At 40.1% G+C, this 14,671-nt stretch overlaps 1 protein-coding gene across 2 annotated transcripts in view; it reads right to left on the bottom strand.

The window, feature by feature from the left end:
- The window catches only part of fut8b (fucosyltransferase 8b (alpha (1,6) fucosyltransferase)), a 106,435-nt gene that overhangs the window by 37,449 nt on the left and 54,315 nt on the right, over positions 1-14,671 (bottom strand). The window contains exons 2-4 of one of the 2 annotated variants that reach the window (XM_044107233.1): positions 12,577-13,162; positions 12,383-12,415; positions 862-980 (exon numbers count right to left, since the gene is read on the bottom strand). In XM_044107233.1, the coding sequence (XP_043963168.1) occupies positions 862-980; positions 12,383-12,415; positions 12,577-12,779 (355 nt within the window). In that variant the 5' untranslated portion in view covers positions 12,780-13,162. The remainder of the gene's footprint in view (positions 1-861; positions 981-12,382; positions 12,416-12,576; positions 13,163-14,671) is intronic. The other variant, XM_044107235.1, reaches the window with a different exon arrangement.

Here is a 14,671-nt window from a genome sequence, read left to right as displayed (position 1 = left end):
ATTTTTAGCTTTTTCTCCCCCTGCAGCATGATGGAAAAACTGACCCTCCACTGCCCTCTACGCTCACATGTCCTTTTTTATTTTCTTCCCGTCTCTTTTCTTCCCTCTCAGTCTCTTATTTTGCCGGCGGGGGGATTCACACTGCTCCCACTTCATTCACACGTTTCCCCCATTCACCTGACAGCTTTCCTGCCCCTTTGACCACTGCTTAGAGTAGCAAGTACACACATATAACCCGGCCCCATTGACGCTGTGGCTCCACCGTCATCATTGTTGTCGTCAGGCTGCAGCAGGTTGAACACTGGCCTGAACTGACATCATCCCTGCAGGCAAAACCTCACACAAGCAGCTGAGAGGTTTCACACCATATCTAGATTCATATCGTGAGCCCACACACACTTACAATACGCTCAATATGCTCCAACTTTGTGCCAAACCCCATCTTGCAGCCGATTTGAGTGAGCCTATTTTAAGTTTCATTATTCTGCACATTTCTGGACTTTCTCTACATTTATACTTTTCAACCCTTGTCGAAGGTTTAAATGAAAGACTTCAGAATGAATTTAAGGTAGATATTATTGGAAATGGAACCAGCAAGCACTACAGACAAATGGGTTAACAGGCAGACTAACAGACAAATGAGTGGGTTGATGATATAGAGCAAGGTGAGATGAATGGTTGAACACAGAGTGGAGATAGAAACAGACGGATGGATGGGAATTTGAGACTACAAGAAAAGGATTGAAGTCTAGAATAAATACCTGTCTAGATTCAATTTTCCCCCCCATCATATTTTTCCAAACCTGGAAAATACTGACACTTTCCAAGGTTTTCCAGACTGCAAAACACCTTCCTACTTACCATCTCCAGTTAGTTTCTGGAAGCTGTGAATCTTCTGCTTGGCTCTGGTCAGCTGGTCCTCCAAGGAGCGGAGCCTTCCTGCCGCCAGCGACCCGGCTTCTGCTTGACCCTCTGGTATCCTGGAAGGCCCAAAAAGACATCAGGTGGATTAGGAAATTAATAGCAGGAAGAGGAGGCAGGAACATGTCAAAAACTCTGAGCCTAATAGTCCAATGCATGACGGAATAACAAAATAATATTTTTAGGAATGCTCAGTTATTCTCTGAATAACTCTAGATGGATTCCGCAAGGCATCCACTTGCAGACTATTTTAGTCAAAAAAGTTTCTTCTAATTGTCAGTTGTGACTCAGGAGGTAGGCGAAGCGGTAAGAATATCCTGTGGTACGTCTGATTCGAGACGTCTCTTGCTTGGGTGACTCTGGTCTCATCTTTCAATTTAAAAGTTGCTGAGAAAACTGAGCTGCGGAGGCTTACATCTCACAATGTTCACCACTGAAACTTCCAAAAATGTAATTTGTTAAAATGCCAGTGTAGACCCCCAAAGTTGTGGTCCCGTGTATTAATTTTGAGCTCAAGGTTGTGCTCAGAATACAAACCGGAAAAATCCACGTTTGTTGGGTTCCACCTCTCATCTGCTTCCAAACTTATCCATGAACTACGTCCTGAGAATCTGCTGGATATCCTGTGAACTGAATGGCAATTTACAGAAAAATTCTATGATTACGTGGAATAATAGGAAAATATAAAAAGCAATTATAAACCCGGAGTTATATTCAGCTGCGACACAGCGAAGCACCTGATGAGCTCGTATAGTTGAAATTACAATAAAAAGTATTTCAACTTTTTCTTAATTCCGTTTTACAAGAGTGATGACTAAATTTAACAAATCTAAGATACTGCGGGGGAAAATAAGTATTTGATCTGCTGATTTTTTTTAATGTCTGCTCATCTACAAATTGACAAATTACATTTTTTATGATAGCTACAATTTGATAAGTCTGTTTCTTATGATGGTTCGATTTCAATGTGTGCAAAAAATCTGAAAAACACTCAAAACTTAAAATTAATTTGCGAGTCATTGACATTAACACATAGGTAATTCCAAAAACAGAAGACAGAATACTAGCAACGCTCCCATTTTGCAGATAGAAACCGACCAACCAACTGAGCAAGACAAATTCTGACAACCAAGCAAACAATCAGCGAATCAGCCACACAAACAACTAACCCTACAGAACCAAAAACCATGTTAGAATCCGAAACATCAAACAATAAATCAACAAATCAGCCATTTAACCAACCAAACAAACAACAAACAATAAGACAATCAACCCAACAAACTAAAAATCTCACAAAAAACAAACCACCAATAAATCACTCGAAAAAAGATGCTCTTGACCTCAAAATATGCGTAGAACTTGTTTACAAAATTAATTTCTGTCATACAGATGTTTCCCACGTGGACAAGACAAAACCTTTGCATGAGCCTGAGATGGGTTACAAAAGGAATCAGGAATCTTGTTGAAAATGTGACACTTGTTGGTGGGAATATTGGGAAATTATAAGATGATCAGCTGCTCTCAGTCTAGAATTTACGTTACCCAACACATGCTTATTGGCTATTATCAGAAACAATTGATGTCTGAACGCACTTCAAAATAATGACCCAGTGGCTAAAATTGTTTAATCTACTTGTGAAACAAGTCAAAATGCAGAAAGTTTTTGATTGAATAAAAATTATTGCAAATCTAAATCTACCAGGATTCTAATAAATTAATTTCTAACTTAAGCTCATTTCACCAGCTTTTTTCTTTGTCCATGCTGTCATTACTGTCATAACAAAGTATGCAGGAATCATTCTGAAAATAAAACTTAAGTGAGGCCAGGACAGGATATGTTGTTGCTGAACCATTCAGATGCACGTCTAAAGCTCTGAACTCTGAACACAAACAGGGAAGCTTCCAAATGAGATTCATTTCATCTAACATTTTTGCAACACAGGAAAAAGATGCCCAGGAATAATCTGAAAAACTGAAAGTGACGCATGAAATGCTCACATTCTAAGACTCAGTCGTTACAAGAGTGCAACAGCTTTCCATCTGGTCTTTTTTCATCACCATAGTGCTAAAACAAATAGGAAAACTACTTTTATCACAGATGCCGTATAAAATCACTGCTCCAAGCCCACGAGTGTGATGAGTGGGATCATCTCAGGCTCTTGCACATCACAGACATCTGTGATAAAAAAAAGGAATAAATAAAGAAAAAAGGAACAAATAAAGAAAAAAAAAAACATACCGCAGTCTTCAAATTCACAAGTGCAGAAAGCTGTTTTTCATTACCGCAGAAAGCTTGTTTGGACAGACGCTCAGTTCAATTAACCTAATGTACAGTAATAAACTATTTTCATTTGCATATATCTAAATTTATCTGTAGAACTGTTGCATATTTTAAGTGTTTAGTGAATTATCTCTGGTTGATGAATGCAAATTTGAATTTGCATTTTTCCAGCTCCCTCAGTTAACCGTAACTACCACACACACACACACGCACACACACGCACACACACACATGCACTGACAACACAACTGAGCACTTTGACATCCTTAGAGCACCAAGTTTATATCAGTCAAGGGGAAGAAAAATGGAACTAACATGGTAGAAAATCCGCAGTTTTTTTTTTCAGCATTGTATTTGCATATACCCCTGAGCAATAGACATAATAAATCATCAAGGCATGCAAACTCAATTTGCTCCTTCAGTAAAGAACATCAGTCGCCTGCAGGCATAGAGATGAGACTTTTAAAGTTGCAACGGCCCCTCTTGCCACAAAACTCTCCCTTCAATGTGCGAGTCTGGTCCCTCAGAAGCTCTTGCCTCCCACTTCACCGACTACTAACTGAGCAATCTACTTCAAGGGGATCCAAAGCTGTAGGAAAAAGAGAAGAATACTCTACTCAGACATTGTGTAAACCAATGATGGACAATGGTCAACCTTTCATACTTTCCAAGAATAGAGTTTGGCCTTATTGGATTCAGATTTCCTGTCATTATTAGATCTATGGTGTGTCTGTTACAAGACCCTGAGACGGATCATTGAAATAAAACCCTGTGACATTTACTCTCCTCTATTACCTTTTGTACAATATTCAGTGGTGTTTCCCCATAGGCCACACCTTAACATGCTGGTTACACCTCAGTACAAAAAGGAAGACTTGCTTCATTACTTCCCAGGGGTTCTAACTGCTGCTAAAACTGTGACATAAAACAACTTGATATCTTCTTGAACAAGGCAGAAGAAATAGGCCATTCGAGCACAGGCTAATTAGTGCGAACATCATTTATGAGGGTTATATAGAATACAAATTGCCAGTGAACTTGTCATAGCCTCACTCAAGGAAAACACACCCAGGACAAGATCTGTCAATATAAAATATATCCAAACACCGAGCTGAATCAAAACTAACATTTTGATTCAATGTTCTGGCATGTTGTTCTCAGATATGCCAGAAAAGGCAAACAGAGAACAACAACAACAAAAAAAGACTACTGAACCTGAAGGAGAAATTAGGCAAGGCAGCTGGATTCAACAACATCTAAATAAAACAACACAGGAAAGGTAAGAGATGAAAAGAAAACTCAGAGTTAGGAGAAGCTGCACGCAAACATGTGGAAGGATACAGGGGAATAAAAGACGAGCTCTGAAAGCAGGGGGAGAATGAGGCCTGCTGCCTCTAAGCACTGCGTCGGGAAGCATGTAAGGTTCAAATATTTTACTTGAGCTCAGGTGGTGAAACCACTGGCTCCCACTTCTACACCCAGTGTTCACAGAGTTCACAAGGTAATCAGAGCCAAGGGACTACGTTTGAACAGCGGGGGAACCACGTGGCAAAACTGCACCTATATTCCTGTAGAAAGACTTAATATAGTCAGGCTGACTTCAAAAGGAAACTTATGTGCTGACCTGAAAATTCATACATATGGATGGAGATGTGAAGCATTCTCTGAGGTCTAGATGAAAGAAGGCTACATGGACACCCTTTGGCTTTGTACAAAGAACCAACTAGCCTGTGTTTAAACGGGTATACCCATGCATGATTCCATTGTGATGCACTTTGCATTTTAACTGCACCCTAGACACAGGTTCTTCTGATTTACCCACAAACCAATCTATAGGTGTCATTTGGTAGCGTGCGCTTCTCCACATCCTGCATAGCGCGGTATTTGAGGTTCTCTTGATCTCACAGAACTTTCTAATGTGCAAATACAAGGTCTACAGTTCTGTATTTAAAAAGGCATATTCTTAAATCATTAAATTTTGATGCACTTTGCATTTAAACAGATCTTTTAACAAATATTTTCCAAATTGTTCATATACTGGCTTATGAACAATTTGGAGGAGTGTTCTTCCCTATATGTGTGACTCTTTTCAAAGGAAAAACTTTGCATATTCAGCTCTATGTGCAAGGTGTAAGAATAATGGTGAACAAAAATTATGGATTGTTCATTTTTAGCTGCATGTAAGTATATGTTTGTAGCTGCCAAAGCAGTGCTGAGACACACTATGAAAGCAGCTGGATAGTCAACAGTGGTAGAAAAATATTCAGGAAGCAGCCACTCTGGCGTGTGGGTGTGACGAGGTTGCAGCCTCAGCATCCAGCCAGCATCGCTAGTTCTCTATAAAATTTCCCGATAACCAATTCATACCTTTGCATTCAGGCTACACATCGTGCCTGAGCTAACACTGCTTCTAGCATAGTCCTCCACTGATATCCAGCCACCATGAAGAATCAATTCCAACTCAATCTTAAATTCATGTCTAAAACAAGAAAAAAACCTTCCTTACACAAAACCGGAGTGTCCTGTTTTTTTGATGCACCCCAAAACTTCTCTGTAATACTTCCAAAGAGAGTGGGCTTAGTTCAGTGTAAATAGGGCCTCAGAAAACTGTTTTTCATCATTTCTTGATAACTGGGTGCCTTTGCTTGTACCTCACACCACTTGATTCTAATAAGTCAAGTGTAGGGAAATGGGTGGAAAAATCTTGTTTCACTATGAAAACTTAAATTGGTTTTGAAGCCTAAAGAACAGTTCAGACAGTGGCTTTGTTTTACTTCACTACGCTATCATATGTCAAATTAATTTCAGTTTTTTCTTGCTTTCATGTCTACGGATTCAAATGTTAACATTCCAAGTAAACTGATTCTGTATACTGCATTCCTGCCTCACATGTCCACATCTTTAGCTCGCCAGCTCCGCTCTGAGCTCTACTTGACAGAGACGTCCCGACCACAGACAGTCCTAACAATGAGGCTTATGTGTGCCTGAGCACGCCCTGCGAACCGATGGGAGTTCAGGTCCTGAAGTGGCGCCAGTTTCTGCACAAGGTCAATCCTCGCTCCAACCTTTACTTGAGAAGACAGTGACCTCATCACACTAAGTTACACAAATGAGTTTTTCATGGTTAAAATTTACATTCTTATTTGACGTGAAAGATGGAGACCCAAATGAGGCAGATGTATTCGGAAATGGTAGGTTTTAAGAGCAACTGTAGACAAAATGAAACTGAGAAAAACACCAGGACACATAAGGAGGAGAGTAATTGAGGTCTAATGGTCAGTAACCTATACCATTAAAAGACAATTCCGCTGAAGCATGTATAAACAATTTGTTAGAGATGCACTTTTCTCTCTTTCAGTGTACATAAATCTGAGTCACATGGCCCCATGTGTGCAAATAATTCCTTGCATCCATTCTAACTCGCAGAACACATTACACGGGGTTTAGAGATCTGCGTCGACTGTAACAGTGCTACGCCACGCATAAATCTCCTTTACCGGCTTGTTTCTGACATTATTGCACAACAGCAAACATTCTGCTGGCCCCGAGGTAAGCTGAAATAACAAATAAAACAGATTAGGGCAATGACTGTGGTCTCTGCAACTCCTCTCATCCCTTCAGATGTCATTTTTCATTTTCTCCTTGCTGCTCTTTACTTAGTGAGGTCCTAACGCCATCCATCATTCTCTCGATTCCCCTTTCCTCCTATACATCCCCCACATCCTCCTCCATTCCATCCTTGCATCCCCTCTGTTGGCATGCCAGAGGAGGATGGAAAAGAGGGACATTGATCAGGTCCTCATCACTCACCCCAGCTGTCACTCTTACCCCCATGCTCCCTCTGGTGTCGCACCATCAGGCTGGCGCGTGTCATCGTCTCTGCGGGAGCAGTGGCTCTGTGCCCGGGGTGACTGACAGCTGCAGAGAGGGCGGAGCCAGACAGGCCGAGCAACTCAACCTCATGCTCACCTCTCATTAATGCTGCCGGGTGATTGGTGGGTTGGCACACCGCCTGTCACTCCCATCACTCAAGAGTGGCCTGATTCATTGGACTGCATCTGTAGGTCAGCCAGGTGAATTTAATTTGAATCCAAGCATTGATGGACGCTGATTAACCAGACATGACTGTCCTAAGAATTGTGCATGAGGACAAGATAGGATAAAACGAAACAGATTTAATCTGTTTCTGCTTATTCGTCACACTTACATGTTTCAGATCATGAAATAAATTGTATAGTCAGACAAAAAAAGGAAAAAAAAAGAACGGAGTAAACCCAAAAACTTGAACCAAAAACTTTTCAAATTATTATTATATCATTAAGCAGTTGGACTTATCCATGAAACTATTTACCCTCATTGTTAAATCACAGGCTTCATTTACTGATACAGTTAATCTCACATTTTGGTAAACTGAGTGAAATATCCGTAGCCTCACTCTTCTGCCAAATTTTTAAAATATCTCCTTAAGAAACCGTATCTGACAGCATGAAGTAAGCTACAGGATCTTCAAAAGCAACTCACCATGTTCTGGTATAAAGAAAGAGGAAGAGTTACCAGGACAACATCACTGCTGACCAATAAAGATAAAAAAGTCAATCCCGGATTAGCTAAAGCAGATGTTGATGAATCTGAAAACCTTCAGAAAAATATCCAGGGAAAGTTTTAAAAAATATTTTTGTGTGCATTCCAAAAAATAATATCCACAGAAATAAATAATAGCAGCATTGTGATGATCTGATACTGATTTTCTGCTTCAGGAACTGAACCATTTACCCTAACTGAGTGCGAGCTAAGAGCCATTAGTTTTTAAACTTTAATTCAAGCACACTTTGGTGATGTGAAAGGATAATGACTTGAAGCACACCAGCAGGTGTTACCCTGAATGATTTTTTTTTTTTTTTTAAAGAAAGTTTTGGGGTAAAGTCTGGATGTAGATCTGATTTAAATACTGTCGTTAGACCTTAAGAAAGCCGTTCATGCTTGAAAACCATCCAAGATGCCAGAACTCTGTCAGAATTCTGCAAAGATTAGTTGGCCAAACTACCTCCACAGCGATGTAAAAGGCTCCCTGCCATCGCTTTAATGGCAGCTGTTGCCACCAAGGGGGGAACAGTTTTCCCGTTTAAGGTGTAATTACTTTTTGATAAATGACATTGCTTTTCTTCACATAAAAAAAAAAATAAAAATCATCATTTCAAAACTGCATTTTTCAGTTCAATAAAATGCATTTATTGAACTGAAAGTGTGACCAAAAAGGAAAAACAGAAGAAATCTGTCGAGTTGCCATAAAATTCTTGTCCTGTCAGTGATTTATCAAATTATCTAACTGAAAAACCAACTTGGTGGTAAAAAGAAAATAAAACTAATAAAACATTAGAATTCTGTCAGATATATAATGACTGCACCATGCAGCCTGATAATGCCTAACTCATCTATCTCTTGGTGCTGTGGAGTAATGACACTAAACAAGTTGAATTGTACTCAGATCTATAAATCAGTTTGAATGCAATGAGTTTTTCACAGTGCAAGAACTCAACATGATATGTAATAATGTCACTTTTATGGGCTTAAATTTCTCTGAGGCCATTCGTAAAAAATGAGCACACTTGATGTGACAGTTAGGCGCTTTGGATGAATTTGTCTTTTATCATCACATGTCGGCAGGATGCTTGCCTAGAATCGACTCTGCTCCTTGTACGAGGCACAGAGATTCGTGTTCTCATTCCAAATTAGCGGAACGAGTGAGCTGCCGAATTAGGTGATCATTGAACTGGAGAGTTGTTACACAGTCGGCCGTTCTGTGACATTCCACTGTCAGCAGTTTGCTGGTGGAGGTGGAGGACGGAGGTGAAGGAGGTTTGAAAAGGCGGAAAATAAGGAGGAGTAGATGCGGAGAGGAGCCGGCGGCAGGGATGATGGACAGCTCACCAGCAACTCCTTTATTTTTTAAGCCAATAATACATGTTTAACAGACACTAATAAGGTTCATGCAATATTTTGCAAAAGTATTCAAACTCCTATTTTTATTTTAGTGGGAAAATAGTAGTGCAAAAAAAAAAAAAAAATCTAAGTAAATTGAGTCCTGATTTTTTGACAGTCCACTGTCACTACTTGCTTGTTGGGGATGAGTGGATTCAATAAAATCTGCTGGATATTCTTAGATAAATCAGTTTGAATAATAAACTAAACTTTACTGCATTGTTTGATAGTTAGGATCAAACCATTAGGCAGTCATTTAGTCATATAAATGATAACTGTTTAACTAAAGTGATAACTGTTGCTACATAAAAAAAAAAAAAAAAAAAAATTCTACATAAGTTTGAAAAATGTCCACATTTAAAAACATAAAAAAAAGCAGAGATCAACTACACACAAAGAAAACAATGTCTGTCCTTATAAACTGACAGGCAAAGCAAGGAAAGCACTAATTACCCCATGTTAACCACCAGATTGATGAAGATGAATCTGTTGACAGGGTAGATATTAGATGTTCTATCCAAAATTCTATCCTTTATTAAAGATATTTTATGCAGACTATAACATTGAACTCCAGAGTCTAGATGCACAAAGTGCTATTTAATAAATGCTGGTTGGAGTGTCACACTGCAGAGATACTTTTCTACGGCAGAAATGGAGATGTTGCTCAGAGTTGATGGGAAGATAAACACAATCCTGGGAGACAAACAATTACAGGATTCAAGTAGCTGGAGCTAGAGCTGGAACTACAACTGCAAGCAGTTATGAATGGGCACCAAGACTGACCCAGCTAGTCCGCCCCTGACCCCGCCCCTTCCCATGCACTCTCCTCTCTCCCTCCTGTCAGCGCCGAGGCTTTTTGAACATCAACTGAATTGGGAACTTGCAGGGATAGCTTTGACTCTTGAAAGGTTTGGCCAAAACAACACATTTTGCCCGTGGGTGGTATTAAAATCCCATCCGCATCAATTCTACTCCTGCTAAGCCCCTCCCAGTCCTCCGCCAGCAGAGCAAACATCATCTGGGTAGATGACTTTACAATTGGGATTTATTAAAGCATTTTCATATGCTACAGTGGCTCAGACGGTGTGTTTGAGGACGATTTTATCTAAATCCAGTTGAGAATGGCAGGACTTTAAATTTATGCTCACAGATGCACTCTTTTCAATCTGACAGAGCTTGAGCTATTGCATAAGGAGTAATGGGAAAACATTTCAGTTTCTAGATTTTCAAAGAGGGCCAGGCCATTCACCAAAGACTCGCAGCTGTATTTGCACAAAAATAGTTCTAACAAGTATATTGACTCAGGCAGACTGGAAACAAATATGCACAACAATTTTCAGATTTTTAATTTTCCTCTTTCACAAACATTCACTGCTTTCTGTTGCTCTCCCACATAAAATCGAAATTACACACATTGAGGTCTGTGGTACTGAAGTTAAACAATGTGAAAAAGTTCAAGGGTTATGAACAGCCTAACCCCAAGCTTAAAAATATAGAAGTGAATAGAGGCCAGAATAAGCCCTTTTGCTGTAGATAGCTCATAAAGCTTAACCTCAGCAAACCAGCAGTTTCCTTTTGGCTTTTCTTCTGTGATACTTAGCTGAAGCTTAGTGGGACTTGACAAGGCAATGCTGCACTGCCCCAGTAAACAACTGCCGAGTCCTCAGTCCCAGATCAACATCCTGAACTCAATAACAAGCTGCGAGCACGCAGTGTGTCAGGGACCCATCTGGACATCGACTGAAAGCTGCACTTGTTTTTATTTTCTTTTTCTTTTTTTGATGCTGTGAATTCCACCTTTGTTTGTGAGCCAATTCTGAATAATTGCAAAAGCAGGGGATTTAATCAAGGACCAGCTGTCTGAAGTAATGCATGTGTTTGTTTTTTTTATGTTTGTGTGCACCGATGAGGTCCTCGCATCAAAGTGAATCAGAATATCACAGAGGAACAGCTATGGCAACATCTGAAGCTTTCCCTTAAAACTACAAACCCATACACACACACACACACACACACACACACGCACGCACCCACACACGCAAGAACACGCCAACTGCATCTTTCATAGAAGGCGGCAAGCTCACACACATCCACGTCTAGATCTGAGGTTTGAGTGTTTTGAAAAACGCTGTCAGCATGCGGTGATAAGAGCAGAACCATCTGCCTCACTGTTCCAAATAGCTTGAAAGTGTGAAAGATGCTGTGCGGTTAATGGACTTGCACAATATGCTATTGTCTTTTAAAATAACAAAATCTGGTGAGACGTGTGACACGTTATCCATCTGTCACACTCAGCATCTATCACACCACTGATTAGCTGCTACAATCGTGGACGTCTGATGAAGTTTCATCACAAGACTTGGACTGCTCTGGGTTTTTAAAAAAAATCTTGTGATTGGACTGAAAGTGAGGCGACCGCATGTGGTGGTTGCAGGACTTTAACAGGTGCATTATGTTCACTGTTGAGTGCTTTATTTTACTCTAAACTTCACCTCATCAGCTTTAGTACAAACAAAATCCTGGGGAATTGTGTGGTTTTGGAAAAGCATTTCAACTATTTACAGAGCAGCCAGTGGTAAGACAACGTCCTGCAAATGTCCTCCACTGGATGATTTGCACAGATGCTGTGAAAGCCTCAACTGGACATTTATAAATATAGTGCTTTTACAGACTTTTACCATAGTTTTTTCAACAATGTTTCTATTCTAATGTTTTACATATTAGGGCTAAAAAAGGAGGCAATGTGGAAAAGCTAAATGTAGAAAACTAAATAGACCCAAATTTCAATTCCTCAGTCTCTACAGCTATGCATCAGGTAATTTTTAGCCATTTAGTCATAAATAGTCAATAGTCATATCTGAGCAACCAATCTAGAGTTGTAATTTGTAAGTCTACTTCTAATGGTACTGGCATAAATTTTGAACATTAGACAGACTTATGTTTCTATTCTGTTCAGTTATTATGCATATAGAGCAGCTTTCTCTACCTGTTGTCTAGCTATGTTTGTTAGCATGAATGTTGCCCACTACACAAGTAGCTAACCCATTACTTTAATAGCAGTAGCCAGTGTAAAACACGGATATCTATAAAAAAAATTTATTTAGTACAGTAAGCATGTATAGTAACTAGTTTGACTACCAACATGGTAGCTAGTTCAGTTGTTGCTTTTGTTTTTTAAATGTATTATTTAAAGCATCTCACCACCAAGCAGTGTTGTCTGCGGGTGGGGTAAGTCTGCAAAGAAAACATCTTAATTCAATTAATTTGCAGATTATATTATAAAAAGGACATGATTAATAAAGTATATGTCTGAAAGCAAACAACAGCAACAATTAGAAACTAAAAATGACTCTGTATGTAGTGTTGAAGATCTATAAGTCTGAACATTTTGTTACCTGAGAGATTCTGCCATGCGCCGCAGGTCTTCATTCTGCTGCTTAAGCCGCTCAAGCTTGGCCAAAATCTTGGAGAGTTCCCTGCTGGACCTCTCCGGATGCTCGCTGTCTCTCACCAAGTGGCCACCGATGTAGAAGAGGAGCGTGCCCCAGGCTAGCAGCACCAGGGTAATCCACCGCCAAGAGCCTGCCCAGGGCCTCATGCTTCCACCACGCCCACCGAAAATGTCTTGTGGTGTGCCCGTCCGCCCGTCAATCCACCAGCCGGCCTGCCTGCCTGCCTGGATGCGCACGCAAGCTGTGTGCTCCGTCACCAGAAATGCCACAGCGCTAATCTTGGCACAGGCATCTTTGCAAGGATGACAAATGGCAGATAAGTGGAAGATGTGCGCCTCTGTGGCTCAGGATTATCTATGAAAAGGCAAACGGTGCTTCTCCAGTGATCAGCCAGTCTTTCCTGTGTGCTAAAGCATGACGGCCCGATTAGTGGCTTCACCTCTCCCCCGGCTCCGTGCTGACCAGCTTATCCAAGAGTACTGCGCTGTGTCCGTCCAGTCCCACTGGATTCTTTTATTCAAGTTGCATTCTGCAGAAACAAAGAAAGAAAAAAGGAGTTAGCCGGGTTACGTGTGGTTAACTCTGATATGCAAACAACCTCTTTAAATATTTTTTGATTTGCAAATATGTCCTGAGGCAAACAGAAGCACTTTTAGGATTGGCGAAAAGCAACTATACAACCAGAGTGGAAAGTGGAAAGCCTGAGACAGACAGCAGAGGATAGAGCAGCCCTGGATGCTGCTGACTGGTCCCGACAGAAACCTGTCTCAGCAGCCCACAGGATTGATCAGCATGACACTGCAATTTGCATTTACACAGTGATGTGCAGTCCCTAAGCTGAGCTGCACTTCTGTAGAGACAGGACACGGATGTTCCACTTTCTGCGTCTAGCCTGTTCGCGCATTATGTACACGCTTGTACACATTCACAATGATATACACAAGCAAGGATACTAAAAGAGTCAGTTTCTTTTTTTTTATTCAGTCCAGTCACCACATATTCACCCATCTTCTCCTTCAAGGGTTGTGCTTTAACCCTCAGTTAGAGCACAACCTTTGCTAAATTATTCAAAAAAGAATTAGAGATGCTTTTTCTGGATGATCTCTGGTTTTCTGATCTGCAAATTCACACGATAACAACAAGTAAAAGAAGGGAATGTATTGTAGGATCCTTGATAGATATGGGAGTTATGAGTCCTAAAGCATTAAATATAAAATCAATGCCTCTATTTTTCTAGAATTGCGCCACTAATGGCAGCACCAGGTGGGAGTAGCTTTGTTACATTAGTTCTGATTTGTTCTCTTTGTAGACTTTTGTGCATAATTGTTTTGCTTGAGGCAATGAATGTTTCACCAATTATTCCCTCTGGTTTTGGATGCTGTGCAGTGCGAAGGATTTTTTGCTGTTACTGTTTTACTTACAGACAGTTGCTGTAATGAGTAATCGTGGCAACAAGGTGCTGTTTTCAAAACTAAAACCAACTGATTAGTTTCACAAAAACTCAAATAATACCTGAAGAACCCAAATTCTTGGAGGCTTTTTGGATGCAGAGCAGGACCAAAGAGTAGAGAAAAGGAGGAAGTTGACGCCTTCTCTTTCATCCATCAAAATGGCCAAGGATCATAACCACAACTCAAACGTCTTTCTGTTAATATGGCCAGACAGAGATTTAAAGAGGAGCGGCAAAAGCAAATGAGGTGGATTAGCAATGCTTTCCAACAACTAATGATGCCATGCAGGATATGTTACTATGAAATATTGTCTTTGCTGAAGGAAAAGCATGACAGTCATAAAACATATAGCTAGTCTTCAGTCAGAAGCTTCTTCAGATTTATTTTATTCTTGGGATAAAATAAAAATTTTTTAATTGAATTGAATCTTTACACATTTCCCTAAGTTTTAGCTTATTGTTAACAAACCACCAATTGGTTAATGCATTAAGAGAAGGAAAACCGTGATAGTTTAGAATTTTGATACATTTAATTAACTTTTGTTTTTTTGTATTTTGTCAATGATCATTAATTCGAGACTTATCAAG

This window comes from Gambusia affinis, linkage group LG22 (assembly GCF_019740435.1).
Source record: "Gambusia affinis linkage group LG22, SWU_Gaff_1.0, whole genome shotgun sequence".
Lineage (NCBI taxonomy): Eukaryota > Metazoa > Chordata > Actinopteri > Cyprinodontiformes > Poeciliidae > Gambusia > Gambusia affinis.
The sequence above is the reverse complement of the archived record's forward strand: the minus strand, read 5'-3'. Positions and strand labels throughout refer to the sequence as shown.